Source organism: Artibeus jamaicensis, unplaced genomic scaffold, assembly GCF_021234435.1.
Source record: "Artibeus jamaicensis isolate MK-2021 breed Jamaican fruit bat unplaced genomic scaffold, CSHL_Jam_final contig_718, whole genome shotgun sequence".
Lineage (NCBI taxonomy): Eukaryota > Metazoa > Chordata > Mammalia > Chiroptera > Phyllostomidae > Artibeus > Artibeus jamaicensis.
The window spans coordinates 3301200-3326811 of NW_026521936.1; the positions used below are offsets into that span (position 1 = coordinate 3301200).

General features: G+C 60.0%; 1 protein-coding gene across 8 annotated transcripts in view; it reads left to right on the forward strand.

Moving 5' to 3' along the window:
• The first annotated feature begins 1999 nt into the window (after positions 1–1999).
• Positions 2000–25612, forward strand: part of AGAP3 (ArfGAP with GTPase domain, ankyrin repeat and PH domain 3) — a 49458-nt gene continuing 25845 nt past the window's right edge. For 4 of the 8 annotated variants that reach the window (XM_053671846.1, XM_037131888.2, XM_037131884.2 and 1 more), the window contains exons 1-6: positions 2000–2342; positions 24303–24361; positions 24528–24615; positions 24795–24880; positions 24984–25125; positions 25459–25593. In XM_053671846.1, coding sequence (XP_053527821.1) covers positions 2015–2342; positions 24303–24361; positions 24528–24615; positions 24795–24880; positions 24984–25125; positions 25459–25593 — 838 coding nt within the window. In that variant the 5' untranslated portion in view covers positions 2000–2014. Of the gene's footprint in view, positions 2343–21011; positions 23078–24302; positions 24362–24527; positions 24616–24794; positions 24881–24983; positions 25126–25458; positions 25594–25612 lie in introns of those variants that run through there. The other 4 variants (XM_037131883.2, XM_037131887.2, XM_053671844.1 and 1 more) reach the window with 4 other exon arrangements.

Here is a 25612-nt window from a genome sequence, read left to right on the forward strand (position 1 = left end):
AGTAAGGTACCCGTGTGTTCCTATAGCACATGCCTACTTGTCGGAGCAAGCATTCAAGTGTTGCCTTGGCCTTTCAGTTTAGGTTTATAACACACAGGACCAACTTATCTCTAGCTTCCTCCCTCCTTCCAATTAGTTCACCGACTCTACAAACACGTGTTAAATGTGTACTATATCCCGGGCATGTGTAAGATGCTGTCCCTTGCCCTCAAGGGGCTTACACACTACAGCAAGACACGCATGCAAAAACACACCTGTGCCACAGCAGGTGCGTGCGGGCTGTGGGGAACCCACTGCAAAAGCCCTGCAGCCTCAGTGTCTCCTGTGGGAGCTACCTGGTCACAACTTTGTGCTGTGGATTCTAATTAAGCATCTAAACGAGATATTAGATAATGCTTTTAAAATTATAGGTGCTCTGTCCAAACACTATATTTTGCAGACGATGACCAGAGAGTGTAGAAGACATTCTGAAGGTCAAACAGGTAGATGGAATGCACCTGTTTCCAAATCTCTCAGGAGCTGGGGAGACCCCCCCCCCAGCTGCACCCGGTTCTTTGGAAGGTACATGAAATGGAGGGATGGTGATCAGGTCGGTGCTGGGACAGTTGTGTGGGGAGACAAGTGGAGAGCGCCTTTACACTGGGAAAAGACCCCGCTGGACCTGGGGAGTGGAAGTGTGCACCAAAAGGATGGCATGTGTCAACTGCGCCAGAGGACATGGGGGGAGGCAGCCCTGGCAGGCTGGCTGGCTGGGCCAGGGTCCTGGGTCCACTGCCTCGTGTGGGTGTCAGGGAAGGTTGATGAGATAGATGGGTGGCTGGCAGAACTGCAGACAGCTTTGACAGTGGGTATGCAGAGGACTGGGACAGTGAAGGGAGCTCTCTGATCCTCAGAGGAGTGGACGGGAACACTGGATGAACTAAGGGGTAAGGACAAGGAGGACTGAGACAGTTATGTGGGTTCTGGTGTCTCTTGAATGGGGTAAGTTGAGGAAGAAGATGTAATATTTGATTCCTCCCTCTTCCTTCTATGTACCTGTGGGGTCTGGTCATGGTCAGCAAGCCTTCCCCAGTTCGGCAGAAGGGTCTTTAAGGGGAAGCTGGAAGATGGAGTGGGAATGTTTGTTGTTCTAAGTGCCATTTCCAAGGCCGCTTGTCAATGAAGCTCTCAAAGAGAACTGGAAAATTGCAGCCTCTGTGCTGCAGCTGGCCCTGGAGAGTTCAGGGGAGGCTAGAGAGAAAACCCCAGGGGAGGGGTGGTCTCTAGGGATGACCTCGAGGTCGGCACAGGGGCTCCTGTGCCACACTGAAGGCAGGGCCATGGAAGGGAGGCGCAGCAGGGCCTGGGCTGGTGGCCCTCTTTGGCCAATCAACCGCATTCATCAGCACCCACAGGCATAGGACAGTGTTGGGGCAGTGCCCGGAGATCGTACACCCCACCCAGACCAGCGGAGAGGCGAAAATGACAGCGGGGCCGGAGGAGGTCAGGGCCACTGTCCCCACCGAGCGGTGGCCCCACGGCGGTGGGGGCAGGAGAAGAGACGGAAGGGCCGAGGCGAGGTGGGAGGGGCCGGAGCGCCAAGGCTGGGGCGCGCGGCTCGGGGGTGGAGGCTGCAGAGCCTACGAGCGAGGGGCGGGGGCGCTGGCGCCCGCACGCAGGAGGGGCGGGGGCGGCTGCGAGGGGGGCTTGGGCTGCGTGTGCCGGGGCCGGCGGGGGCGGCGGTGCGTGCGCATGACGCGGGGGGAGGGCCAGGGCCGCGCGCTCCCGGTCCCGTTGTTGTTGCCGCTGGAGGCAGTTCCGAGGCAGCGGGATCGCGGCGCTGGGAAGCGCCCGGCAGCGGCGGCCACAGCGTGCGCGGCGGCGCCTCTCGGCCCCCGGCCCCATGCACTAGCCCCGCGCCGCCGGCTCTGTACTCCTAGCCCGGCCAGCCCCGCGCGGCCGCCCGTCGCCGCCGCCCCTGCAGCGCCGCCCCGGCCTCGGCCGGGCCCGCCTCGGGCCCCGCGATCCCGGAGCCATGAACTTCCAGGCGGGCGGGGGGCAGAGCCCGCAACAGCAGCCGAGCCTGGCGGCGCCGGGGGGCGGTGGCGGCGGCGGCGGAGGCGCGGGGGGCGGCGGGCAGTTCGGCGGCGCGGGGCCGGGGTCCGGGGGCGGCGGCCCCTCGCCCCAGCTGGCCGGCGGGCCCCCCCAGCAGTTCGCGCTATCCAACTCGGCGGCCATCCGGGCCGAGATCCAGCGCTTTGAGTCCGTGCATCCCAATATCTACGCCATCTACGACCTGATCGAGCGCATGGAGGACTTGGCGCTGCAGAACCAGATCCGGGAGCACGTCATCTCCATCGAGGGTGAGCAGAGCTGGGGCTGCGGGAGCCGGGGGGCGGCGGCCCCTTCAGCGACGGCTGCCGGGGACTCTGCGAGTCCGGCCTGGCCACGCTATCCCCGTCTGAGGTCCCTGCGCGCCTCAGTCTGGGCCACGCGGTTTGTTGAACGCCCGCGCTGCAGAGCCGGCGTCCAGGCTTCGCCATATCTTGTCTGGGGACACTCTGGGGCTGAGGGCCGGTCCCGTGCTTGTGGGTATATGTTTTCTGCCCTTAATGCTGCAGGGCTCGAGGGTAGTGTCTCTCTGGGGAGGGGACGCTCGGAGTAGCTGAGATTCCTGGGGGGCTGGGCCAGATCTGGTCTGGCAGGACCCCGGAGGGTGGGCGCGGCGGAGGGCCTTCGCGGTCTGGGAGGTGGGGCCGCTGCGAGAGAGGCGTCTAAGCCGCTGCCCGAGCTCTGCCCCGCGGCGGGGCGGGGGAATCGGAGCCTCCCGTTAGTGGATGGCACCTTTCCCGGTCGGTCCCAGCGCCATTGGGCTGGGGAGGGTGGCGCTCACCGCGGCGCCCTCTCCCGACGCACATCCCGCCTGCTGCCGAGGCCCCGGCGGGCCAGGCCTGGCTCGGGGCTTGGGCAATGCGACCGCATTGGAGGCGCTGGACGGTCCATCCCCGCCTTCGCTGGGGTCCCACGCGAGCTGGACCCGCCACGGCTTTCTAGGGAGCCTCTTGCGAGGTGGGCGGGGGACTGTGGGGCGCTGATCGACTTCCAGGGACATGGTGCCGGCGTCAGGAACTGAAACCCCGCGCCCCTGCACTGCTCGGTGCTACTTTCTCTAGGCTCTTGGGCCCTGGGCTTCAGCTACCGAGGGGCAGAGGAAGCGGGCGGGCGCAAACTGCTGGCAGATGCCCCTCCTTCCACCTCTGGTGCGGTGGGGGGCAGGCACCGCCCACAGGCATCCCTGCGGCATGGTGACCTTTGAGTGCCCAGTGGGCAGATGGGCCTCGCCCTGGGCCATCTGCTTCCTCCTCTGGTTTCGTTTGAAGGGGGACGCCCACCAGCAGGTGGTGGGTTCAGCCTCCGTGGAAATGCAGGGAGATGGCACGGTCTCTGGCTGAGGACACAGAATGGTGGGCAGAGGCCTGTCCACTACTTGAGCCTCACAGTTAGGGCCCCACTCTCACGATCACCTCTTTGCACGTGGCTCTGGGGGCTCCTCACCTGAAAACCCCTTTTCTGCTTTCAGAGGCCCCTGTAGCTGGGGAGGAGCACCCCGTCTTCTGGGAGTGAAGGACCCCATTAGACCTGGGGTCCTGCCCTTTTGTTGTGACACCCTTTCCGTCCTTTTCTCCAGCCCTCTCCTGTTCCTTTCCTCTCAGGGCTGAGTTCATTTTGAACTAATTAGGTGACAGGGAAAAAAAAATTCATTAATATGGATCTGAGTAAATGGCCTGAATCACTGTTGTGGCTGGGGACCTGGAGGTGGCATTTGTGTGGGTCTGGAACCCCAAAGCAGGGACATGACCAATTTCTTCTCCTGGAGCTGAAGGGGGTGGGCAGGGCAGGGCAGGGCAGGGCAGGGCGGGAAGAACAGCCATTCCCTGCAGCTGCAGTGTCCGCAGGAGGAAGTAAGAGAAATCCCAGATCAGCTCCAAGATCCCACCCCACCCCCGCCCCTCTTGGTGTAGAGACTTGGAGGGGTAACCACAGAAGCGGTGAGGGAAGACATCTGTCGCAGAGCCTTTCCCAGAGCAGGGAGAGCAGGAATCTCGGCTTCCTCTAACGTGATGAGCCCTCCCCCACCCCCCAGCCCAGGAAGCCTCTGGCCGCTTCTCCTTGTGGTGTGAAGGCCCTGATTACCGGAAGCACTTGGGCTTTCTCAGCCTTATGGTTCAGCACAACAAGCAGGTCCCCTGTGGCCAGCTTCTCCCCTGTGGTTGGGAAGTGCCCCATGTTCCTGCTTAGCCTGGGAGCTTGGTGTCGCCCCTGTGAACCCTGGGACCCGATGTCTCATTGTCACCCGGCCCAGCCACTCCTCACACCCGCTCCCAGCTCTTCTGGTCTCTGCCTCCCTGTTCTTTCTTGGCAGGGCCTCCCAGCTTTCTTTCTCCCCTCTTTTTTCCACCCTCTTTCCAGGAACCCATCTTTCTTCTCCACTTCACCTCAGCTTTCCCACTCCTATCTCCCCAGCTTTTCTGCTGTAGGCAGGCATCAAAAAAAAAAAAAAAGAGAGAGAGAGAGAGAGAAAGAAAGAAAAAGAAAACTCCTTCTCCAATTTCTGCCCTGTATCCTTCCTCTCCCCATCTGCCAAACCATATTGTTGCTGTCCTGCAAAGCAGCATCTCCACTTTCTGTCTTGGTGGAGGGAGGGGGCAGCTTCTTGGGGGGGTTCCCTGCTCACTCTGGGCCTGACTGGTGCCCCCCCCCCCCCCAGGGCCCAGCAGACCTGGGTTGCGGCTGTTACATAAACACACTCCTGGCCTGGGAAGCAGATGCTGTGTTTACTAGGGATGAGCCTCAGAGTGGGAAGGGATGGCATTTTCCTGGTGTGTGATCAGCCTCGCTCCGGTAACACACGGGTGAAGGTGACCCGAGAGACGCAGTTGGGAGCTGTCTGCGACTGAGGCAGCGCAGTGGCCTCTCGCCCTCTTGTCTTCTCTCTGCTTCTTCTCTTGGTCAACTCTGACCCCTTGGTTGGGGCAGGAGGAAGCCGAGGAACATTCAGCTTTGCGGGGTTTCAGAGGGACAGCATTGGAGGGGAGATGGGTTGTTTTGAAAAGTTCCTTTTCCCACCAAAGGCCAAAGAGAGAAAGCACGTCTACTCCAGGGTCTTAAGGATGGAAAGAAGTATAACTCGGAGCTGGGACGGGCTGGAAGGCTCACCTTGTACAGGATCTCTGAGCTGCTCTCACCTCCCCGCTGGGGAAACTGAGGCCCAGGGAAGCGAGGGATCCAAGCTGATCTGCCAGGGATTGGGCTGGGCCTGAGAGGGGGCCTTCGTCTGGACCCTGCAGGGAAAGGAGCTCCAGGGGCTTGCTTGGGTCCCCTGCTGTGCCTTAGCAGGCTGCGGAGGACCTGGGCCCCAGGCCACATGGGGTTGGCCTCGGCGCCTGGAAGGAGGGGAGCAGGAGCCCCGTGAGCTCCTGGGAGAAGCAGCCCTCGGGGTCCGAGCAGGTGGCCTGGAAAGGCAGGCGTGACCCTGAGAAGATGTGTCCCTCCACCCCAGACTCGCCTGAGTGTAGGGCAAGCGGGCGTGGGCTCTGCAGGTCCCCAGGGAGGGGCTGGAGGTGGGCTGTGGCCAGGGGTGTGTCCCGCAACTGCTACTGCAAAACCAGGCTTTGTCAACTGGGGGACTGGTGTCTGTTCACCTTGTTTCCCCCTAGGTGTTTTGGTTTGGTTTGGTTTGGGTTTTTTCGGGGACCAGGGGAAGGGAGGGAGAAAGTGAGGAAGAGAAACATCAGTGTGTGGTTGCTTCTGGTGCTGCTCCTCCTGCAGACCTGGCCCGCAGCCCAGGCATGTGCCCGGACTGGGAATCGAACCGGCGACCCTTGAGTTCGCAGACTGGCACTCAATTCACAGAGCCACGCCAGCCAGGGCCAGGGTATTTTTTTTTACGTAAAGTTCCTTGGAGCGTTCCAGAGACAGGCTGGCTTGTTCTTGGTGTTTCGGGCACTTTCTTTCAGCCTCCGTGGGCTCAGGCCTGGTTCCATTCTAAAGAAGGTTTCCTGGTTGGTTCGTACTGGAGGGGGCAGCACTGAGCTGTGGCCGAGCACTTTGGGGTAGGGGCTCATGGGGGGCTCAGCAGCCACACTCTTCCCAGAAGCCCTGCTTGGGGCTTTAGAGTTTGTCCCCTGACCCTCTGTGTCCTGTCACTAGGTCCCGGCAGGAGCCCTGTGATGCAGAGAGAACCGCATCCATTTGGGAGACAGAGACCCTGTTTCCTGGGTGCTGGTCCTGGGTGGGGGGGTGTCCTCTACCCTGGCACAGATGCTCACTTGTGGGACCCACTAAGTGCAGATTTCTGAGGCTCCTCCAAGGCACAAGGCACGTGGTTTGGATGTTGGGGGTCGGAATCTTCACTTGGAACTTCTCAGGGCCGTCCCAGTAATTAGCTGGTAGAGGGAGGGTGTGCCTGGTGGGGGGCCAGCTGCCTATTTAGGACGTGACACAAAGGAGATCTAGGAATTCTGAAAAAGAGAATGCCCGTGTGGGTGCTGGTGGCCCGGGAGAGCCGCACTTGTTCCAGATACATTTAGTTACTCAGGTAGCTCCTACTGTGTGGCCCAGTTGCACCTAACTACCTGGAAGGCAGAAAGGGGGGGGAGGAAGGGAAGGGAGGGCTGTGGTTTCTCTCTCCACTTGTGGGTGAATGGATTGGCCTATAGGAGGGGCCAGACGGCATTGGGAGCGGCAGGAATAAGCTCAGATTAAAAAAAAAAATCAGGGTGAAAGTTAGAGACTGGAGAAGACTCCTCAAGACCCCTTTCTTTAAGGTCAGGAGAGAGGGAAGGAAAACCTGCCTCAGCCTGACCTCAGGCGGCAGGGAGGGGCCCCCCCCCTTTGTTGCCAAGTGGGAGACACCATCCTGATAAGGCGGCCCTTCGCTCTTGAGTACCCAGTGGGAGGCGGGCGGGGGGGGGGCGCCCAGAGAAGGAACGGGTTTGCAGAGGTGGCAGGGGAGGGTGCGCGTACAACGTGGTGTCCAAGGAGCCGTCGTCCGGGGCACCGAGTCCATGGGGGACGGGCAGGAGGGCCCTGGCTTGGGAGCTGGAATACCTTATCCTGTGTTATCCGTTTGCACCGTGTCCGTTCCAGGAGGACACTTGAGATGGCACTTAATCCTGCAGGATATGGGCCGTCCCGGGAGCGCTGGATTGGAGAGCATGCACTCTTGGCCACAGCCTGCTGGGCTGGGCTGGGCTGGATCAGGCAGAGTTAGAAGCAATTAGTGGGCTCTTAATGCCTTCACCGTGCTTTTGCACTGTGAGCCCTCAGAACCTCAGGAGGGGAGGAAGCAAAGGTGCCCTTCCTGAGAAGCTGGACTTGCTCTGGGGAGCTGAGCCCGGGGGAGGGGAAGGTGGACAGGGCCCTGAGAGGTTCTGGGAGGCTGTTCAGCATCTCCCAAACACCCACCTGGACTTTCTGCCTGGTCCTCGTTTTCTTTTTACTGTACAGGTGACTCAGAATCAGTTTAACCTGATTGCAATCCTCCTGACCCTAGCTGACCTGCTCTGTGCAGGCCAGGGGGTCAGGCACGGACAGCTGGTTGTGGAGCATGGGGCTGAGCACCAGCCTGTGGAAGTGGGGAAGGGAGGTGGCCTGGGACACCTGCTTGGCGGATGGAGACATTGCTCGGTGTGGAATCACACTGATTAGCATTCTTCCGCCCGTTTGCCTGCCAGAGGTCATCATGAGGCCTTTGCAGCATTGCTGGTGACGATTTCTTCTCCCATAGACTCTTGAAGTGTGCCTGCGTCACCCCCACTTTGCAAACGAGGTAGCCTAGGTCTCGGGGACCTCTGCCAGGCCAGACGAGGAGCGGCAGAACCGGGGGCTTCCCCTGGGTTTCCAGCCCCGGGTCTCACGCTCTTCCCCTTCTCAGATGGACCAATGAGCTTTGGGGGGCCGTGCGGACCCTGGCCAGCCCTTTTTAGGTGGCTCTCAAAGATGCTTTTGACCTTGAGTTTACCTTTTGGGAACGTTTAGACTATAACTCCAGGACGGTTCTTTCCTCCTGTAACTGTCAGCTGAGGTCTCCATTCCCCAACAGGTCGGTGACTCTGGGAGCAGCCACTCCCTTCCCTGCGCGCTCATAGGGGACGCTTGATTAAGGAACACTTCAAAGTATTTAAACATTGTTAGAGTGTAAATGTATGTTCAAATGACCAGAATAATGCATGCTTGTCGTAACAGATTCACATGTACAGGGAAAGAGAGGAAATGTGTGTGTGCCCCGCCCCCCTCCAGGGGTCCCGCGCTGGCTGCCATGTGCCTGCTCCCCGTAATCGACCTGAGGTTGCTGGCGGTTCACAGGAAGAGGGGTGCGGGTTTGTGGAAAGCGCTGGCCAGAGATGGGGAACCAGAGAACCACAGGTTCGTGAGAGGCTGATGGGGAGTCAGGATTCCTGCGTTCTCGCTTCTGTTCTGCCGTTGACCGACTGCGAGAACCTGGGCAAGACGCGCATGTGCATGCGCACGTCAGCCTCTGACCCGTCTTCCTCAATGAGCCTTCTGGTCCTACCTGCGCAGCTGCGGGTCACCCGGCCCTGCCCCACAGCGCCCGAATCGGCTCAGTTTCTCTCTGCTCTTGGCTCCCCCTTGTCCAGGGAGCGCATGCTCCCATCACTACCATGTTCTGCGCCTGGCTTCTTGCACGGAGCCTGGCTTTTGTGACACGTGCGGCCTGGGGTCCCTCAAAGAGTAGAGAGGGGACAGCTCCTGTGCCCCAGTTTCCTCATATGAGAAAGAGGGGTAATAACGTCACCTATCTGTGGGGTGTGCCCAGGTGTGTGGGGGTCATGCATGCCAGGGACTCCCAGCAGCACCTGGTGAATGAATGCTCGTCATTTTGGGAGGCTGCGTGGTGCCCTGTGTCAGGGATTGGCACGCATCTCCTTGGACACAGATCTTCCCACACTCGTCCAGTTATTTCCTTCGGACAGAGTCCCAGGAAGAAGAAAACCGTGCGACTTTCCGCTGTGCCCGTTCTGAGGGCCACACTGCCCTCCTGGAAGTCCCTCCCGGTTCCAGGGGGCGGAGACCCCCTGTGGTCTGCCTTTTTGTTGAATTTTGTTTATGTTCTTTGTTCATGGTTTGTTCCCCTTTTTCTTATTATGAGTGAAGCAGTTTGAATCTCCCAGGATTGATTTTTCTAAAGCCTACATTTCTGTGTGTTGGAGGGAAGTGCCGGCTTGGGTGGCTCTTCTCCGGGCCCCACCCCGCCCGGTCCCAGAGGGAGGGGCCTGTGCTGGTTCTTGGCCCGTTTACAGTGTGTGTCTTTATTCCTCTTGCTTTTCTGTCTGCGCCCGTCTTTGCCACCGTAGGTGTGCCTGCTGCCTACAGCAGTTTCTCTTTTGCTTGTAATTCGGTGTTTTGCTGGCTTGCACGCCTGGAGGCAAAGCTCTGGAGTGGGATGTGAGTCCAACCACAGCCTCTCGGGTGCGAGTGTGTGTGCACATGTTGGGGGCCGGGGCTCCTGCGTGCTCCTGGGGCTGCCGCCAGCCCTCCTCTGCCTGGCCTCTTCCAGAGAGGGACTTGTGAGGATTGACTTTTTGTTGTTAAATTGCCCCTAAGGAAGTCACAAAAGCCTTTGGTTAAAAGCTGTGAAGGTTTGGCGCCTTTCTGTCACTCCAAAGCCCAGCCTCTCCCCCACCATCTGCTTGGTGGTTGCTTCTGGACTATTCTAGACGGTTCTACATTGGGTGCTGTGGTGGAACGCAGTTTGGGCATCGTTCGTCCTCTGTCGGAGCCTGCGTGGGGTCGTGGTCACAGTCCCAGCTCTGGAGCCAGGCTCCCTGGGTCTGAACTCCAGCTCTACCGCTTGGAGCAACATGTTGGACCCTAGCCTCTCTGTGTCTTGGCTTCCTGGTTGCTAAAATGAGGTTCACAAGCACTCCTTTCGTGGTGTAGATGAGAGAAGGAAGGAAGTTAATGCTCCCCTAAGCCTATACACCAGCGCCAGCCCTTAGGAAGTGCTCACAGGTGGCAGCTGTGGTTTCCCATTCATAAACTAGCTGCCCTTGCAGCTTGCCGGATGGCAGGGAGCACACAGTGAGGGCGCATGCGCGGGGGCAGGGGGTGGGGGGCGGTGCCTCGTGTGGGTGGCTCCTCCTCGGAGCTTCAGCTGTTTCCTGAACCCCGGCCAGCACCCCGGCGGGCACCCGGGGCGGGCAGAGTTTGGGGTCAGTTGGCATAGCGCGGCAGGCCCCAGGACAGGAGTGCCAAGTCAGGAATTGCCCCAGGTTTCAGCTGATGGGCTGGACCCTGAACCACGCGGTGTCATCAGGGTGTGTCACACACGGGTGTGTCTCACAGACACCAGGAGTGCCTTAATTAGATCGCTTGCCTGTTGATTAAAATGTTTCCTCTCAGCACAGACAGGGCGGGGCAAAAGTAGGTTTACAGTTGTTCCTGCGGAAAATAGTGCAGTAGTTAATAAGTAATAATACAGGAATAAACCGTGTCGTGTACTCACAACTGTAAGGGCAAATTTAAATGTTTAAAGAGCCACATGAACAAATTTTTTAAAAGGTGACATTGATTTTTTTAATATATATTTTTAAAGATTTTATTTATTTTTAGACAGAGGGGAAGGGAGAGAGACCGAGGGAGAGTAACATCAGTGTGTGGTTGCCTCTCGCGCGCCCCCCACTGGGGACCCGGCCTGGCCCACAACCCCGGCGTGTGCCCTCACTGGAAATCGAATCGGTGACCCTTTGGTTGTCAGGTTAGTGCTCAATCCACTGAGCTACACCAGCCAGAGCAAATGCACTTTCTTAAAGGTTTTATTTATTTATTTTAGAGAGACAGGAAGGGAGAGAGAGAGGGAGAGACACACGGATGTGTGAGATATACATAGATTAGTTGCCTCTTGCACACCCCCAACTGGGGATGTGGCCCACAACCGTGGCATGTGCTCTGACTGGGAATCGAACTGGTGACCCTTTGGTTCGCCAGCACTTAGTTCACTGAACCACACCAGCCAGGGCTGATTTTAATATTGTATTTTATTTAATCCATGTACCTGACATACTATTTCTGCATGTAATCAACACAAACATTTTTGATGAGATATTTTACCTTTTTTTTCATACAAAGTCTTCCAGTTCCTCCCTGGGTTTCACACCCGAACACCTCTCCACTTGGAGTGTCTGCGTTGCAGCTGCCCAGGAGCCCCCGTGGCCATGGCCGTGACATTGGAGGAGCAGCTCTCGTCCTGGCCCTGTAACAGGAGAGGACCTGTTTGTTGCTAAACTAGATACAGGAGTATTCGCCTCTTGGACTCAGCTTTCTAGAGTAGTGTATTTAAAAGACTGTGCCTTCCACAGTGTGCTGCCATTTTCTTTTCCTTCCTTTTAAAAATATTTAATTTCTTTTTAGAGAGAGGGGAAGGGAGGGAGAAAGAGAGGGAGAGAAATATCAACGTGTGGTTGCCTCGCACATGCCCCCACCCCCACAAGGAACCTGGTCTGCAACCCAGGCATGTGCCCTGACTGGGAATCGAACCTGCGACCCTTTGGTCTATAGGCTGGGACTCAACCCACTGAGCTACACCAGCCAGGGCATGAACCTGTGTTAATAGGCTCTCTCATCCCTTCCTGGTTGCCCATCCCCCTACTGGCTATGGCCCTTGGGCCCTGCACATCTCTCCATGGGCCCTGAGATACTCTGCAAGCTGGGATCGGAACCTGGCTCTGTTTGGCTCCAGTACCCACCTGTCCGGTTCAAAGCTCTGGTCTGTTGGGTGCTCCCTACCCCAGCCTTCCCTGGCCTGGTACCTCGTGGGGTCTGGAGCAGGCTGTGCTCTTGCCCCAGCTAGCATTTGTCATGGGCTGGTGTCTGCTTTACTCACTGCTTCTGCTCTGGATGCTGAGCCCAAGGCCCCAGCCCAGGCCCAGCCTGGCAGGTGAAGCCTGATCGATGGTGGAGGGGTCTGTCTGCTCTGCACCCAGCCCTGCTGGGGACTGGTGGTCACTCAGAGAGCCTCCCTGCTCATATCATGGTGCTGTGTCCTGCTCCAGGGCCACAGTGCCGCCACAGGGGCCCCCTCCCAGCCAGGGGAGGGGCCCCTGCCTTCGCAGAGGAGGAGGGGGCAGGTAGGGCTGTAGGCTGTCAGAGGAGCTTTGCGTCCCGCCAGCACAGGTGCTCCTGGGCCGCAGGTGCTTCTGGGCCACAGGTGCTCCTGGGCCGGCGGGGAGGCCGTTCACAGTGGGGCCAGATGCTCCTTGTGAGCCCGTGTCTTCCCTCTGGCGGGAGGGTGGGGAGGTGCCTCCTGCCTGAGTCTCCGAAACAGGCTGGCTCTCTGTCTGGCTCGGGCCCAGCTGCTGGCACTGGAAGCGGGTGGCAGCGTGTCAAGTTCTCTGTCCTCCCAGTCGGAGTTCCCATTGCTCCTCGAGGGGTCAGAGCCGGGTCAGAGCCGGGCACTCACCGAAAACACGGGGAGTCCTGCTTTTTGGCTCAGGCTTCTGACAGGTCAGCTGGCTCCAGCCTTAAAAACCACTGCCTGTCTGCTGAGCAGGCTTCCCTGGGCAGCGTGCACGGCCTTCCCTCTGCCAGGGCCTGGGGAGATGGGCGAAGGTTCTGGTCCAAACTGTGCGGCCTTGGCCATGGGGGTGGGACAAGAGGGGGACGGTGGGTGTCAGGATCCGAGGGAGCCTTCCCGCCTCTCTGTGTAGGGCAGGGAGGTACAGGCCCCTTGCTGGCTGGTGGTGGTCAGTTGAGTCCGGGTTGGGGACAACAGTGGCCTGGGTACAGCGACCCTGACCCAAGTCTAAAGAGTGTAACAGAGACCCACCGAGGGGCCAAGGAGCAGCTGTCCGTTAGACATGCCCTGTGTGTGGTACTGTCTTCCCCAAAGATGTGCGGGGAAAACAAACAGATTTCCTCGTGATGGTAAAAGAAAACCCGTCCGCACTTGAGTGAGGGGCTGGGACACGCCGGTCCTTTTGTCTTGAAAGTGAGGGTGGACTGGGTGTGGTCCAGGTAGAGGGAGCTGAGTGTCCTCACCTAAGGGCACGTTTTCACTTTTAGAGGGAGGAAGGGAGAGAAAGAAGCATCAATGCCAGAGAGGAGCATTTGATTGTACGCTCTCGGTCCTGGATCGAACCTGGAACCCTTTGGTTATGGGCAGTGCTCTAACGAACTGAGTCACACCGGCCAGGGCAGGCGAGGCCCTTCTAAATTCTGGTCACAGAATTCCGGGGGCAGTGGTCACAACCGGGCTTGCTACAGCCTGCTGCAAGCCTTTCCTTCCCTGGTTGCTCCCAAAACTTGATCAAGGGTAGATTGATTTCTGCTGTGAGGGCCTGGAGTCACAGCACTGCCGGATGCAGCGGAGGGCCCAGAGGTGTGGCCCCTCTCTCTGAGCAGGAGACCCAGGACTGGGTAACATTGAGCTGATACCAAAGAAACACCACACTGACCGAAAGAGCATGTCGGGAACCAGGGGCCAAAGTCTGGCTCACGCACGCTGACCCAGTGTGGCCGCCGGCCGTGGGAAGGAACGCTCGGCGGCTTTGACGGGCCTGTGAGACGCCGCTTTACTGGAGTTGTGATTTCATTATGGAAATTGCCGGCATAGTGTGTTTTTAAACTCTGCAAATGTGCCACCCCACACTCTAGTACTTGGTGTTTGTGCTGCAAATGTCACCAGCTCTTGATTGACAGCTCTTGCAGTGACAGGGCTCTGAGCTGAGGGTGCCGGGGGGGGGGGGGGGGGGCAGGATCAGATTTGGAACCGCAGAAAGAAGAGTACTGAAAAGAGGCGCTTCCGGTCGGTGCTCCTCCGCGCTGGGCCCTGCCTTGCGTGCTTGCCTGTAACTCACAGGACTTGCCTGCAGGGGGAGTGTTGTCCCATTTTGCAGATGAGGAGACTGAGGTATGGACATGTAAAGGTGTTGCCCAAGCTGCCCGCTAGTTGTGCCAGAGGCAGGACCTGAACCCATAAGTCTGGTCTCAGAGCCCATGTTCTCAGCTGGCATGTACTATTGGACTAGGAAAAAAAAAAAGAATTCTTTTCTAAAGATTTATTTATTTTTTAGAGAGAAGAAGGAAGAGGGGAAAGAGGGAGAGAAACATCAATGTGTGTTTGCCTCTCCTACGCCCCCTACTGGGGATCTAGATGGCTGGCAACCCAGGCATGTGCCCTGACTTGGGACCAGGCCGGCGCTCAACCCGCTGAGCCACACCATCCAGGGAGGTTTTATTTCTTAAGTGCACATGTCCCGTGGGCCCCACTGCTGGTCCCTCCTTGCAGCCGTGGCGTGAGAGTGGGGGACGGACTGTGGTGGCTGGAGTCCTGGCAGGACAGGCATTTAGAAGGTTTCTGCCCCTCTTTGACTGTGCTCCTTGAAAGGCGTGCTGGGGAAACTGTAACCAAACATTCCCAGCTCCTTCCCATAGGCAACCATACATTGATGTTTCTCTCCCTCTCTCCTTCCCTTCCCCTCTAAAGATAAATAAATAAAGGGGGAATGATGCTTCCAGAAAAATCTCAAACAAAAGTATTGCAAGGCAACTGTAAAAGCTGGTGGGTTGAGGTCCAGGGGAACGGGTGGAGAGATTCAACCAGTCAGCATGAAAATTGTGGGTAAAGTTCTTCCAGAATGGGGAGGAACCCAAGCGGTTCTAGACGACAAGGGTTGTTATTTTATTTAGAGATGGTGCCATTCTTGGAAAGTATGTGGACTGAAGGAAATCGCTATTGAAATGGCATCGTGTGATGCAGTCTGTTCCTTTGAAGTACTGAAATCTTTCGTCATGTAAATAATTTCCATGTCTCTTTTATAATAAACTAATGACACCCCCCAAAAATAAATTAAAAAGGAGTTTATTTCTTTATTTTTAGAGGGGAAGGAGAAAGAGGGAAACACCAATGTGTGGTTGCTCTTGTGCGCCCCCTACTGGGGACGTGGCCTGCATGTCAGGCATGTGCCCTGACTGGGGATCCAATGGCAACCCTTTGGTTTGCAGGCCTGCACTCAATCCACTGAGCCACACCAGCCAGGATAAAAAACAAAAAAACTTTTTAAAATATGAGGAGGAAATTAGAAGAATATATTTTTAAAAGATTTTACTTATTTTTAGACACAGGAGAAGGGAGGACAGAGGGAGAGAAACATCAATGTGTGGTTGCCTCTCCAGCGCCCTCTACTGGGGACTTGGCCTGTAAGCCAGGCACGTGCCCTAGACTGGGAATTGAACCGGCAGCAACACTCTGGTTTGGAGGCCAGCACACAATCCACAGAGCCACGCCTGCCAGGGCTAGAAGAATATCAGCAGCTGTAGACACGGAGCTCTTCCCCCTGAGCACTTTGGGAGGCGTTTCCAAAGAACAGGCGCCCGCCTTCTGCACAACATAATTCCAGTATCACACCTAAGAAAATGAACAGGATCTGTCACCTGGGGGGCCCGGCACACGTCAGTTTCTGTTGGCAGGAGATTGTGCAGGTGAACCAGCCGCACCTGCGGTAGCCCTGTGCCCTGGAGGGCTCAGCTAAGCTCCCCCCCCCCCCCCGCCCCAGTCCTTTGTGTCCTCAATTCAGGAGGGTGGTCTGACTTGTCCATGCCTCCCCTCCCTGACTGGGGGCCTGCCCTGCGTGCTCTGTGGCTCTGTCTACGTGGCGTGAACCCATCAGCCCCTCGATAGGTCGGTCCCTTGCGCTAACAGAGGTAGTCTTTGAGGCTGCTTTCTCCTTTGGGAGGGCTGCAGCTGCCTGGGTGGGTAGCCTGGACCTGTGTGAAACCCCGTACTGATGTGGGCCTGAGAAAGCAGGGCTGGGGGCAGGAGTTTGGAAGGTGGGTGAGGAGGAACCCTGGGGAAGGTATTTTTGGAAGGAGGGCCCCTGCTGGGCAGGCCATCTGGGCTGCCCCGGTGTGGGTACCAGGGAAAGGAAGACAGGTGGGGGCCTTCTGCAGGATGGCATTTGGGCTGCCCTGTGTCAGCAGGAGCCTTGCCAGGCCAGGGAGGCCCCAGGGCTCGGGGCCAGCCAGGCAGCCTCGCTTGGAAGGCAGCTTCTGCCACTTACTAGCTGGAGACTTGAGGCAATTTACGTGGTGTCTCTGCTTCGGTTTCCTCATCCGTAAAATGGGTTATTCTGAGGGTCAGTGGGTCAGTATGTGTTGTAAAGTGCCCAGCATGGGGCCTGTTGTGTTCAGGAAGTGGCTGTTACTCTCAGGTGACCAGCAGTGTCCCATGTGGCCGCCGCCTTGGTTGTGTGGGCACCAGACGGGGCCCTGCTTTCCTTGGGGATGCTGGAGGTGGCTCCGAGCAGCAGGGGCAGGTGTCTGGTGTCCTGCGTGCACCCAGGCACCTGGACAGGGGAGAGCAGACTCGATCATAGCTTCTACAGCAAAGATAAGAGGAGGCTGGCAGGTTTGAGAGACCCCGTCTGCCCTGCCCCCCGCCCCCGGGGACTTTGCTTGGATCTCAGGCAGAAGCCAGGGCTGACCGAGGATTGCTGCAGAGCCGCCAGGGCAAGGGGAGGCGGCCTCCCAGGCCTGGGTCTGCGGGTGGGACGCTGGTGGCAGCGGGTAGGCTTGGGCCCGATGGTGGCCTCTCCCGCTGGGGAAATGGCTGCCTGTTTCCAAAATCTGTAGTGAGAGTTCAGACGATTTTAAACTCTCGTGCATTAAGACTCTCAACCCCCCTGAATCTTTTATTTGTAATTGTGTGCACTGACCTCCGGCCCCCTTTACGTGAGACCCTAGCGTGAGCGTCTGTACTTGAGCTCTCGTGGGAGGGGGTGGGGGGGCACCTGGCAGCAGCTTCACTGCTGTAGCAACTCTGTCCCCAAGCAAAATTAGTGCAATTATTTGATTCAAATAGTTTACTTTTGTAAAAACAGGATGAAAATAAATGAGAGCACTGATATAGGGCTGAGGAATGAAGATCCATCCCAGGGCTGGAGAAGCAGATTTGTAGCTCATAGGACGTAAGACCATTTAAAAATGTGACGTGCAGGAAACGTGTCAAAATTGGGGTGAAGAGGCAGAGTACCCACTCTTTACACTGAGTCTGCCCCCCCCCCGAGGGCGGCAGTGTACAGCCTCACCCCGCTGTGCCCTTCGGGGTCACAGAGGATGTGCACACACCGGCTTCCTTTCCTCTTGGGGACAGACAGTTGAAAAGTGGTGGACTTTCTGGTGGAGTCCGGCAGGCGCAGGGCCTGAGGTCCTCAGGGGGCCCTGTGTACGGTTTCCGGTCGAGGCAGGGAGCAGTGTGTCAGTGTGGATCGAGGTCAGGAGGCCAGTGGAGACGCACAGAGGGAGGGACTGAGTCTTCCTCTGGGACGGTCTTGTTCTGTCCACCAACGTACTAACAGAGTTTGTGGACAGAAAGAAAAACGAGACTGTTAGTAGCTAGTTCCGGGGCAGAAGGCTATTTCTGGGTTGGGGTGACGCGGCTTCCTCCCTTTGTCCGCTCCCCACCTGGCCTCCTGGACTCCCTCAGCTGTGCTGAGGGAGGGGGGCGGGGGAGCTCCCTGACCCTCTGAGCTTGGGAGATGAAGGGCAGAATTCCCAGCTCCTCTGAGCGGCCCTGGGGGATGATCTGGGGTGGGGTTTGGGGCTGTGGTTTCTGCATAGTCATACCTGCTGGCCCCCCGGGAGCCCACCCCCTCGAGTCTATAGTAGCTTCTGTGCATTTCTGTGCAAGACGAGGTAGGGTGTCTTAAAACAACAGAAATCGATGCTCTGGAGCCTGAAAGTCTGAAGGTCAGGTGTCTGCAGGGCAAGCCGCCTCTGAGGGCTGTGAGGGAGGGTCTGTCCCGGGCCTCTGTCCTTGGCTTGTAGACAGCCACCTTTCCTCTGCGTGTGGTGGTCTCAGTGTCCAAATTGCTCCTTTGTATGAGGACACCCATCAAGGGATTCGGGATCCACCCTAGTTCGGTGAATTCCATTTGCAGCCATGCTCTTTCCAAGTGAGGCCACATTCTAAGGCCCCCAGGGGTCTTAGGACTTCACGAGAGGAAGGCGTGCTCTATGGGGCCCCGGGGACTCTGAGGCCCAGCCCTGCAGTCCCTTGGGGAAGAGACAGAGGGACCAGCCGCTGAAAGGCCTGAGCAGACGTGCACGTGCTGAGGGGTCTACTTGATGTCTGATTTAAAGAGTGCTGGCACTGGTGTGACTTTGTGTCCCTGACACTTTCTTGCCCAGCGGCAGTGGCTCCTTTGATTGATCATCTGCTGTGGGCTGGACCTGTCTGTGGCTGTGTGGCTTCAGCAGGCAAAATTTACAGGCTGACCCCAGGCCTCAGTGGGGCAAAGGCGACCACCCCAGGATTGGCGCCCAGCTGGCAGGGCCTGGGTCGAGCTTGAAGCTCTCGGTCTCAAGTCCAGAGCACGCGGGCATCTCTCCTGCACCGCTGCGCCTCTTGACTCGGGGTCTGTGCCGATGGTGTTGCCCGTGGTTTTTATCCTCAACAGACTGTCTCAACCAGGGCCCATCTGTCTGGAGCCTGCCTCCCTGCCCGCAAGGAGAACAAAAACCTGGGTGCACAGTTCACGCTCAGCAGAGATACTCATTCACTCACACACGGGGAATCCTTACACGTCTCCCGTGAGCCCAGCAGGGTCCAGAGGGGAGCACAAAGCAGCAGAACGATACTCGAGAGTGATGAGTGTTAGGTGACCGTGGCAATGGAGAGTGGCCAGGCAGGAGGGGGTTCGGATGAGCTGAAGCACCGGCCAGCGTGGAGGCTCCGTGGCTGGCAGAGGTGGGGAGGAGGCGAGTTCCAGGAGGTGAGCTCACAGAGGCGAGGCGGCCGGGGCATTCAAAGGTGGAAAGGAGTTTGGTGTGGCTCTGTGCCAAGGGGACACTTGGAGGCGAGAGTGTGGGATGTGCCCAGGTCACTTCCGGATTGGCAGTGGGTGCTTCGGGCGGGGAGGGTGGCGGCTCGCCTAGGCCGTACAAAGGAGGGGGTGTACAGAGTGGACTTGGGACACACTGAGGACTTGGAGCCAACGGCACTGACCTCGGATTGGAGGGATTGGGTGTGGGGGCGTGGTGAGGAGGGGGCAATGGAGGCTCTCACCTGGAGGGTTCCTGGCTGTGCAGTAGTTAAGACGGAGAACATGGGGTGAGTGATTTGGGGGATGGAATTTGGAGGTTTGCTGCTGCTGCTGCTTCTGCATCAAACCGTCTTGTTCGGCAGCTCCTGACACTTTAAAGACTCAAGGATCTCGCAGGCCTCCAGTGTGCGTGGCTTTGCGGAGGCTTTGGGCCTTCGGAAGTGGGGTGGGGCAGCCCAGGGGCTCCGCTCTCTTCTTGGACCACAGACCTGCTGCTGGGGTCCCCTGCTTCCGCTGCCTCGGTGGCCAGGGCTGCAGGAAGATGCTTTGCTGCCACCTTGTGGGCAAGAGGAACCTGTGCGATGTCGGGGCCCCATGTACCTCAGGGACCATCCCTGCTGCAGGGAGAAGGGTAAAGCCTTTCCCTGCCCTGCCCACATACACCTCGGGATCAGCAGGAGGCCAGCCCTCCCCATGTTGGAGAAGGTCACCCGCAGCTCCCTGTGGGTTGTGTGACCTCAGCTGGGCACACCTCACCTTATCAACGGATCGTCCAGCAAATACGTGAGTGGAGACACCAGGGCAGGTTCTGCTGGATTCCTGGGCCCGAGGCCTCCTCTGCTCTGCTTGGGGCCAGCGTTCTGTTCCCGCGGTGCCTGCATGGCGTGGCAGGCCCTCGTACCCAGGCTGCCCTGATGCAGTCAGCAGTGCCTTCCTGCTGTCCCCAGACACACAGTGACGCACCCGAACAGGATGGCTTTGACCTAGAGTAGAGTCTTCCCAGTCGCCGGCACTCAGAGCAGAGGGGCTGCACGCACAGTGCTCCGTCCTCACCCGAGACGCGCGCCTCAGGCTTTGCGATATGTTGCATCTGAGTCCCTCAGAAACGTCGGCACCCACGCTTGCCTCCAGCCAGTGGGTGTAGCTTGGGGATTCTGATGACCGACCGTGGACTGCCGTGTTCAGTGGAACGGTGTCGGCTGCTTCTCTTTGCAGCAGTGTTGTCCTGCAGAACTGAGACCCCGTCCCCAACGGGGGCTGCTGCAAGTGAGGAGGCACTGTGCGTCTGCCCTGCTCTCCTTTCCTGGCTCGATGTCCTGGGACATTGGTGGGCACGTGGGCTGGTGCCCTCCTCCACGCCTGTCTGCCCCCCAGGAGTGGTTTCTGGGAAGCAGGGGTGGGCAGGGGGCAGCTCGCTGAGGAAGAGAAAGCCGTCGGGTTTGGCGACTGGCCAGTGGGCCTGGGCCGACCCCACAGTGGGAGTGGGAGCGCGGAGCTGGTGTGTTCTCTGAGAACGGGGACATCCTTTCGTGCTGGGACCGGGCACTGCCACCTGTCTTCCCTGCACCGGCAAGGGTGCACGCCCTGGGGGTGGGGGAGGCTTCCCCCTCCAGGCTCATCCTGCCACCCCCACCCAGAGAGCCAGTTGGAGTCCCCTCTTGGGCACCTTGTTCCCGATCCCCCCTCTGTCCCGGAGGGCTCCCAGACTGCCGTCCTGGGCTTGCGTTTTCACTGGCTTGAGAAAAGGGTCGGCGATGAGCAGTTTTATCCTTGGGGGGATTCCCTGGGTGTGTGAGAGACAGACACACAGATGTGCCGATAGGGAAGTCGAGTGTGGGAGTTTTAAACTTGGAACCGTGAGTCAGGATTCCCGGGTTGAGTTTTAGTCTCCGCGCCTGAAGGTGCTCGGGAAAGGCCCTTCAGCGGAAACACCTGCTATGAGACCACGCACCGAGAGAGGAAGCCGGGGTGTCACTGTTCACAATGAGTCCCGAGAGAACACTTTGCCACCCCCAGGGTCTCTTCCGTGATCCGGCCCGGGATTCGGCAGCGCAGAGGATGGAGAGGCCCTGCCCTCCTCAGGCACTGCCCCACTCCAGCCCCCTCTGGAATGTGCTGCTGTCCCCTTGCGCTTTGCATCTGGCCAGGAGCGTGGGGTTCTGAAGCTGAGAGGGAGGTCGGGAGTAGGGTTGGACTGGGGGTGGAGGAAACCTGGGAGCATTGTCTCTTTAAAGGAAAGTACAAGCCCCTCATGCTGGCCGCTACCACAGCTGGCTTCTCCTGCTCTGCCCAGGGTCCTTGTGGATTGGGGTGACCTGGCCCTGGCTCCTGTCCAGGGCCTTAGGGGAGGACCGGGGAGAACCCTGCATTTAGTGACTGTCTGGTGCAGCCCTCACTGGTGAAATTCCAAGGGGCCTGAAGAGAGTGAGCGCCAGACTCCAGCCGGTACCGCAAGCTAACACTTCACCTCTGCGCGGCCAGTCAGCCTCCGGACACCTCTGCACAGGAGGCGAGACCCGAGAGCAGCGGACCAGGGGCTTCAGGGACTCCCAAGTTCAGTCTCTTACCCAGAACTGTATGGTCCAGGTCCAGGGCTTGCCTTTGGCTTTTCTGCTGCCCAGAGGAAGGACAACACTTTACCCAGTCTAGAGGACTTTACAATCAAGGACGAAGGCCTCAGTCATCAGCACAACAGCCGGCTCCCCTATAGCATCCAGCAACCCCCCGTTTTTTGAGCGTCCCAGCCTCAGGACGCCTGAGCCTCAGTAAAACCAAGACAGGACCGCCCTGCTCAGGCTACCCATTTTACAGATTAGAAGACCGAGGCCCAGAGAGGGCGATGAGTTACCTTCTGATTCCTAGTTTACACTTTCATTGATTCCGGTCCCGGGGTTCCCCCTTCGGTTCCTTCCTTTGGAGAGAGCCCACTTCTGTCCAAAGCTGGCCCCAGCGTGTGGCGTGCGGAGAACTGTTATTTATTTGGCCTGCTCTTAATGACGGCGCCTCACCTACCTGCCCCAATCCGAGGAGGAGCCCTGGGCTGGAATTTCCTGTTTTCTGAGGGTTCTGGGGGCTGCCCCAGCAGGCTGGTTCCCTGGCGCCGCCGTTCCTGGGTGTTCCAGGCCAGGCTTGCTGCCTCTCTCTCCTTGCTGGGCTGGCTTCCCGGCCTCTCCAGGTCTGGGCTTGCCCCTGCGCCGCGGAGGAGTTGTGCGACTCAGTCGACTGACGCCAGGTGCTCAGAGGCCCAGAGGCCGGAGGTCCGTGCGCTCCGGCCGCGGCCCCGGCCCGGGCCCCGCCCCGCGCCCCTCGCCATGGGCCTGGCCCTTGCCCGCGGGCCCTGACCATGGAGCAGGGCTGGCCGCTGGGGGACACCTACAGCCGGGAGCGGCCCGCCGTATGCCGCCGCGCCCTCAGCGTCTGCGACTCACTGGACCTGCAAGGCGCCCCGGCCAGCCGCGCCGCCCCCGCCCTGCAGGCTGCCGTGTATGCGGGGCGCGAGCAGACTGCAAGGCCGCGGAGCGTGTGTTCGGGAGGCCCGGCGCCTCCGCCCACCGGCGCCCGCAGCCTGCTGCTTGGCTTCCTGCGCCCGCGCCTCGGCCGCCGGGGCCCCTCCGACGGCCGTCCACCGGCCCCTGGGCCTGCACCCTCGGAGCGCCTGGGCTCGGCTGCACCCAGCCCTGTGCCCAGCCCCAAGCCGGCCCTGCGCGGCCACTCCCGGGGCAGCCAGGCGCCGCGGCCACGGCCCACGAGCATGACGTTCCTGGAGGTGAACCGCCTGGAGCTGGCCGAGGCCGAGGCCGCGGGCGCCGGGCTGGGCCGCGCTGGCAGCGCCGGCTTCCTGCGGGGCGCCTCCTTGTGGAGCAGCCAGCGCTGGCAGGTGCTGCGCGGCGGTAGCGGGCGCGCCACCCCGGGCCCCCGGCGCGGCCTGTCGGCCCTGAGGAAGAGCTTCAGCTTCCGCCTGCGCCGCGGCCAGGAGATCAGGCGCGCGGAGTCCGGGCTGCTGCCCCGGGCGCGCACCCGCAGCGACGGCGACGCCAGCTCCCTGGGCACCTTCCCCAGCCGCCGCGACTTGCTGCTGGGCGCCGAGGCCCCTCGCGGCGCCCCAGAGTCCGGCCGACCTCGCTCCGCCGCGGGCCTCTGGAAGCTGCTCACCAGCCGCTTCCGCCGGAGGGACCCCCCGCCGGAGCCCGCACCCGCAGAGCCGTTGTGGAGCCGCCGGGCGGCCATGGCCCCTGGGCTCCTGGGCGCGCCAAGCGGTAAGGGAACCAGTCCGGCCTGGGGATCCTTTCTGGTTGGAGTCTGCGCTGAGAGCTGGTGGGAAATCTGGAACCCACCTGGGAGAGGTGGGCGTGCGGTGGGGTCAAGGGGACAGCAGGGCTGCCCAAGTAAGGTTGGTGATGCGTCCTGGAGGGTGGCCGTGGCAGAGGGAGGGCTTGCAGGTGGTCCCTGTGCTTGCCCTGCCCCGGGGCCTGGAGGAATGGGAGGATGGAGCGGAAGGCCTCTCTCTGGCTTTTGGCACATGCAGCACGGAGGCCTGGGGGGTGAGGCTGCAGGCGCAGGCTGGCTCTAGGTGGGGCTGCGACTCATTTCTAGCTCCCGGGCGGCCCGAGCCCTCCTCTCTAGCCGTGAGCTTAGTAACTTCTTGTGGACCTGGTCCCTCTGTGTGCTAACATCTTGGGGACAGCCTGGGGTCGGGAAGAAGGATGGCCCGGCCAGTGTGTGGGATGGCTGTCACAACCTAGACATAAGGAAGGTGGTGCAGGCCCTCAGAGGGCTTGGGTGGCATGGAGCTCCCCATCTTGGGGACAGTGCCAGGGTCAGACCAGCTGCCCTGGTTTGAGAGCAGACTGAGCAGCAGGGAGCCTGGGAGGCGGGTCTCTGGGGAAGAAAGGGTGGCGACCTCCCAACAGGGAGGAGCTGAGGGCGGAGTGCCAGTTGGGTGGGGCAGATATCTCCCCATTGGACCCACCTCCCCGGCCCAGAACCCGGCAGGTGAGGGCTCCTCCCTCTTCACCCTGGCAGGAATGTGGTGGGTGGCCCCACCCTGCACAGGGCAGCTGTCCCTACTTGCTGTAGGAGGTTGGCCCCCCAGCTGCCAAACGCCCAGCCTGGCTTGGGACTGGGCTGAGACCTGCCGGGACTGCCTCTCCTCTGGGGCTGCCGTCCGGGCCCAGAGGGTGCCAGGCCGGGTCTGGCTCTAGGTGGGAGCTCCTTAGCTCACTGGGGCAGTGAGAGGAGGGACCCAGGTCCAGGCCAGGGGAACGAGCCTGCGTCTCTCAGGGACCTCTTCCTGAGACCATCTTCACTCCGTTCCACTTTCCTGCTGCTCCCTGGGGGACAAGGGGTGAGAGTCGGGGTCCCCTCAGGACAGCACTGTCCTCTGGCCTTGGCCTAGGAAGGGGCAGTGTAGCAGACAGCTGGTCGCAGATGGCACAGGTTCGGGGGCCACCCAGCCCTGATAGGCAGCCTTCTATCCCACAGACTCGTTTGTGAACAGCCAGGAGTGGACCCTGAGCCGCTCGGTGCCGGAGCTTAAAGTGGTGAGTGAGGCAGAAGAGGGCCGCCCCAGCCCCCTCTCTCCTCCGGGCCTCCCCCGGCAGCCCTCCTGCTGGTCCTTCTCAGTCCTTGCTGGGTTTTTTTTGCCTTTCCTGCCCCATCACCTCTCTGGTGCCCTCTGACCATGCTGTCGCCCCTCCTCTCCCGCAGGGCATTGTGGGGAACCTGTCTAGTGGGAAGTCGGCCCTTGTGCACCGCTACCTGACAGGGACCTATGTGCAGGAGGAGTCCCCCGAAGGTGAGCGTCACAGGCCGGCCGCCGCTCTCCTTCCCTCCTGTCCTCTGTGCGCTGTGCACAGGGCTCCAGCCCCTCTCCCGGCTCTGTCCCGGCCCCCCCCTGGGAGGCTGTGCCTGCCCTGTCTGCGAAGCCCCGCAGGCGTTTCCCCGCTGTGGGCCTGACCGCTCACTCTGTCCTAGGGGGTCGGTTTAAGAAGGAGATTGTGGTGGATGGCCAGAGCTACCTGCTGCTGATCCGAGATGAAGGCGGCCCGCCTGAGCTCCAGGTGAGGCCCCCGCCCAGCCCTGGCCCTTCGCGTGTGTTGGGAGAGAGGCGCGGAGCTCCCCCGTGACCAGGCGAGGCTAGTCATTGTGCGCGGTTCCCCCTAGTTTGCCGCCTGGGTGGACGCGGTGGTGTTTGTGTTCAGCCTGGAGGATGAGATCAGCTTCCAGACCGTGTACAACTACTTCCTGCGCCTCTGCAGCTTCCGCAATGCCAGCGAGGTGCCCATGGTGCTGGTGGGCACGCAGGGTGAGTGGGCTTGTGGGGCTGGAACCCCCGAGGGCAGGTCTGAGGAAGCCCCGCCCCCTTCCCCCCTTTCCTGGCGCCACACCCACCGCTCTTCCCCAGTTACTTCCTGCCATCCACGTGATGATCGGTCCGCGTTTTTGAGATGAATTAGCTGAGAGTCTGGCTGGTTCTCACTCAGTGAGTCGGGGCAGAGCTGGAACAAGGCAAACGCCCGTGTCCTCGGGCTCCCTGCCCTCTGCCTAGAGGGCCTCCCGCCCGGCGCCCTGACGGCTCTCAGGGCTCGGCTCTCAGGGCTCCGGGGGCCGTGTCGACCACCCCCTCCCGCCTCCACAGACGCCATCAGCGCCGCCAACCCTCGGGTCATCGACGACAGCAGGGCCCGCAAGCTGTCCACCGACCTGAAACGCTGCACCTACTACGAGACGTGCGCGACCTACGGGCTCAATGTGGAGCGCGTCTTCCAGGACGGTAACTCGGGCGCCAGGCG